This window comes from Nicotiana sylvestris, chromosome 2 (genome assembly GCF_000393655.2).
Source record: "Nicotiana sylvestris chromosome 2, ASM39365v2, whole genome shotgun sequence".
Taxonomy (NCBI): Eukaryota; Viridiplantae; Streptophyta; class Magnoliopsida; order Solanales; family Solanaceae; genus Nicotiana; species Nicotiana sylvestris.
Window position 1 is genome coordinate 28002389 of NC_091058.1, and position 4104 is coordinate 28006492.

General features: G+C 33.3%; 1 protein-coding gene across 1 annotated transcript; it reads right to left on the reverse strand.

Annotated features, from left to right (window-relative positions):
- Positions 1-216: 216 nt before the first annotated feature.
- On the reverse strand, positions 217-3346 carry LOC104247097 (uncharacterized). Its single transcript, XM_009803045.2, has 6 exons — positions 3025-3346; positions 2750-2924; positions 1805-2316; positions 1569-1714; positions 1104-1514; positions 217-609 (listed from the first exon to the last, which is right to left on the reverse strand). The coding sequence occupies exons 1-6, from the start codon at positions 3344-3346 to the stop codon at positions 217-219; spliced, it is 1959 nt and encodes a 652-aa protein (XP_009801347.2).
- Between the last annotated feature and the right edge of the window lie 758 nt (positions 3347-4104).

Consider the following 4104-nt stretch of genomic DNA (forward strand, 5'->3'; position numbering starts at 1 on the left):
AGTACTTATGTATTTATCTGTATAAAAATACTTCAACTATATGTATTCAGAAACTATTCACGAAAGTCATTTCAGAATATATTACTTGACAATGAGAATTTATTACTTGACAATGTCATCATAAGTATTGATAAATCGTTGAAGCACCAATACATGTCAGAGTGTTAACTATTTATTACGTGGAGCATTTCTACATGTTCGCTTGTTATGTCCTCCCTACCCACATATGCTACATGAATGTTGATTTTTCGGTTGCAACAATTTTCTTAAAGTTTTATCGCGCTTATTCTTTGGCCTTTCAGGAGGTCTTTTCCATTTGGGTGATAATACAACCTCCCCTACCACATGTTCTGGTATATTCCAGTCATTTCTGTCCGGTAGCGGGTACACTGGTACATCGTATGTCATTACAATTGTATTTGGTTTGTAATAGTTAGAGCAATATTCTTCTGGCATTAGAAACTTGCTCTTCAATACAGCCCAAGCATGTGGGCATGGCAATTCATCAACTTGGAACCTCCCACAAACACATTTTCTCTCTAACAGGCAGACTGTGTAATTCCTCCCACCATCGTTAACCGTATGTAAGTATTCAGTTGATGGTACCACCTACATTTAAAAATAGAAATATAAGTTTTGAGCACATATACCTGAATTACCAAATGTATAATGCTGAATTAATAAGTTACATACAACTGAAATTTTGGCATATAGATGAATACATCAAATATTTAGACCAGCAGAATATCAACTGTAATTAGTGTAGAACTTATCAAAATTCTGTTGTACTTTAGGCAACAAGATGCTAACAAAAGCATTAGAATCATACGTATTGACAATACATATTAAAATTACATATAATACAGCTTTGTTAGTTATATTCTGATGTATTCCAACAGTTTTTGCAGCATGTTTTTAGTTATATTCAGTTGTATTCATATCAGATCTACGAAAAAATATATCTTTTATGAGTTTGAATATAGTTGTATTCATATGTATTAATGGTAGTTCTACTTAAAAAATCATTGTATTTAGTTGTATTCATGCCATTAATTCAGTAACAATTAAGCTATATACAGCAATGACATTAAAATATAACTTACAGTCATACGTGTAGACATTGCCTCATTCAAAGTCAGCATCTCCTTGTATTTTTTTCTAAGCGCCGTGTATGTCTGTGTAGCTTCTTTGCGGTTACTACAATTCCAACGTCCAAACATCTTCCTAACTTCTTCGAGGAAGTTGTATATTGGCAATTCCCTTGCTGAAACTAGTGCGACATTGGTTGACTCAGCAATGTTTGACGTCATTATCCATCCCCTGTTAACAGGTACATACAACCTAGCCCACTTTTCGTAACCAACTAACTCTAAGTATTCTTTCACCGTAATATCTACCTTCTCCACCTTCTCCATCAGACTATCAAATTCAGCTTGTGTGTATGTTTTTGCCATCGAGAAGTATATCTCGCTCAACTTGGCATGGCTCTTTTTGAATTTCTTATATACGTTGTTCTATAGATGCCAAATACAAGCAAAATGCGGTACATCTGGATACACTCTCGATACAGATTTAATGATACTCTCATTTCTATTTGAAATTATGCACATGTTTTCCCTTTCACCGTATGTTATCTTGAATTGCTCAAAGAACCACGTCCAAGCAGCATCGTTCTCTGAATCAATAACACCATATGCTAGTGGCAATATATGACCTGTAAATACAATTGAATATAATTATTTTTAAAACATGTATTTCAATATTTAAAAATATTAACAGATTGTATTATAATTCAGATACTCACCTGCACCATCCAACGTGCTTGCCGAAACGAATGTCCCGGTGTAGTAAGATTTTAGGTGACTTCCATCCACAACAACAATGGGTCTACAATGATCAAACCCCCTTATACAGGCATACAAGGATATATACACGTACATGAAGTCATTTTTTGGCGATTTTACCATTCTGATGTGGGAACCTGGATATGTCATATCCATTGTATATAAGTATCCTGGTAAATTTTTGTATGAATTAGCCGGTTCACCTCTCGAAAAATTCATTGCCTTTTCTTTAGCCCTCCACGCCAACATGTAGCTAACATCTACACCTAAATCTGATTTCACATCATCAATAATATCCCTTGGAGTGTATTTCCACTTATGGTTTATAACCTGCCGCTGCTCATACACCTTGTCCTTCGGCAGACATGTATGGTTATCATTGAATTCTCTCACTTTGAATAGTTCTGATTTGTTAATGCTTGAAGCCTTAAACCTCCATTCACAATCTTCTGAAATACATAGTAATGCATAGCTGCAAAGAATTAATTATTTTACATTTGATTAGCATAAGTGTTTACAAAAAATGCAGCTCATATACAGACAAATACAATCTGACATAGATACATCCTGACATCTATATATATAAATTTTTATACTACTGAATTCCATTATAGTTATATGCGTTTGAATACAATGAATATAACTTAATACACTTATTTGTATATGCATACACTTAATACCATAGTAGACGTAATAAGAAAATAATTAGAGCCACTGTTGTGTATTTATACCAATAAAATACATATGAATACATGTATTTAAGGACCCTAAACAAGCATATGTTTACTTCATCTGTGATCATCAAGAGGAAATACACAAATACGCATAAATACAATGACGTTAAACTTACAGCTCGAACCAATAATCGAAAATACAACGGAAAAAAAATTTAAATACATGCAAACCTGACAGCATTAGACCTATCAATCCGCAATTGAAACCTTTGAGCTATAGCATAATTCTCCATCACCTCTTTCAATGTAGCCTTATCCTTATAAACTTGTCCAGTCATAACCTCCTTTTGATCAGTTTTTGAAATTATCAAATCCTTATGGAGTTCAAACACTCCAATCGCTTCTCCTGAATTGACAAAATCTAGAGCCAGTGTATCATCTGTATCGGAATCGTACCTTTGAACTCCTTCGTCTATTTTGCACAATGTCGCCTTGATTTAAACTACCTCCGGATATAAGATCTTTTTCAATAGTTGTTATGCACAAAGGATACATCCCAAATTCTCTGTTCTCTTTTTTCAATTCTACATACACTCTGTAACCCATATCATTGTGTATTTCCATTGGCGTACAATTTTCTTCTACTTTGTATTGTATTTTAATGGTCTTTGAGCTCAAATCTATACCCAGTTGATTAGAAATTGAAGCAATCAGATCATTAAAGGAGGCATACTCCTTTATCGGTATTCCCTCAATTGAAAAATCGATGTAATTGCCCTCATCGTTCCACTTGCCAGAATGACGCAACAAAACTGTTAAACTTGCCATTTGTATATAGGATGAATACCTTGTTTTGTATATAATTTGTATCAATCGAAATAAAGGAGAAGAGAATGGAAGAAGTTCGATCAGATGTTGCTCTGTTTTTTCGCAGTATTCACGTTTCTGAGTTGCTTTCTTTGAGCAGAATACATATTAATGTGTACTAGTTTCAGTTCGTTGAGTTAATTTAGGAGAATATCATGTGATTTGATTTTCTTCCATTTTTAACTAGTTTAACCTTCCAGATTTTGCGCAGATACGTTACTGTATTTCATGTTAATGCCGCTTAAATACAGCTAAATACATATCAGACTTAGCTGAAATTTCTGTTTTTACGCCTATTTTTTTTGGTGTATTAATGAATACAACATCTTAAATACATAAAATACATTGTATAAAAACATAAAAGGTATCTATAACACGTAACATAGCAAAGGATATCTATAAATGACTAATTAGACCTAAAAGATGGTTCTTTATGAAAAATTCTCAATTTTAAAATATAAGATGAGAGGAGAGAGTATGAAAATAAAAGACAATCCCATGATTTGTGCCGTGTGTTGACTAATTAACTGTCACATAATCTTTACAATATAATAATTGTGTAAAAATATCTGATATTTATGAAATAAACAAAATTTGATATCATTTTCTTAAATAATTTTTAAAAAGTGCTTAGCCAGGTAGTTTTCCCGATTAAATAAAAATGGAGATAGGGCGAGTCAGGGGTGGATCCGGCGGGTTAAAGGGGAAAGGGGTGTAGG

Coding starts and splice junctions, on each gene's coding strand:
- LOC104247097 (XM_009803045.2), bottom strand. CDS start 3,346: ATGGCAAGTTTAACAGTTTTGTTGCGTCATTCTGGCAAGTGGAACGAT. Junction 2,925..3,024: donor AAAAGATCTTATATCCGGAG/GTAGTTTAAATC, acceptor TTGTCAATTCAG/GAGAAGCGATTGGAGTGTTT. Junction 1,715..1,804: donor AAGCACGTTGGATGGTGCAG/GTGAGTATCTGA, acceptor TTGTATTTACAG/GTCATATATTGCCACTAGCA.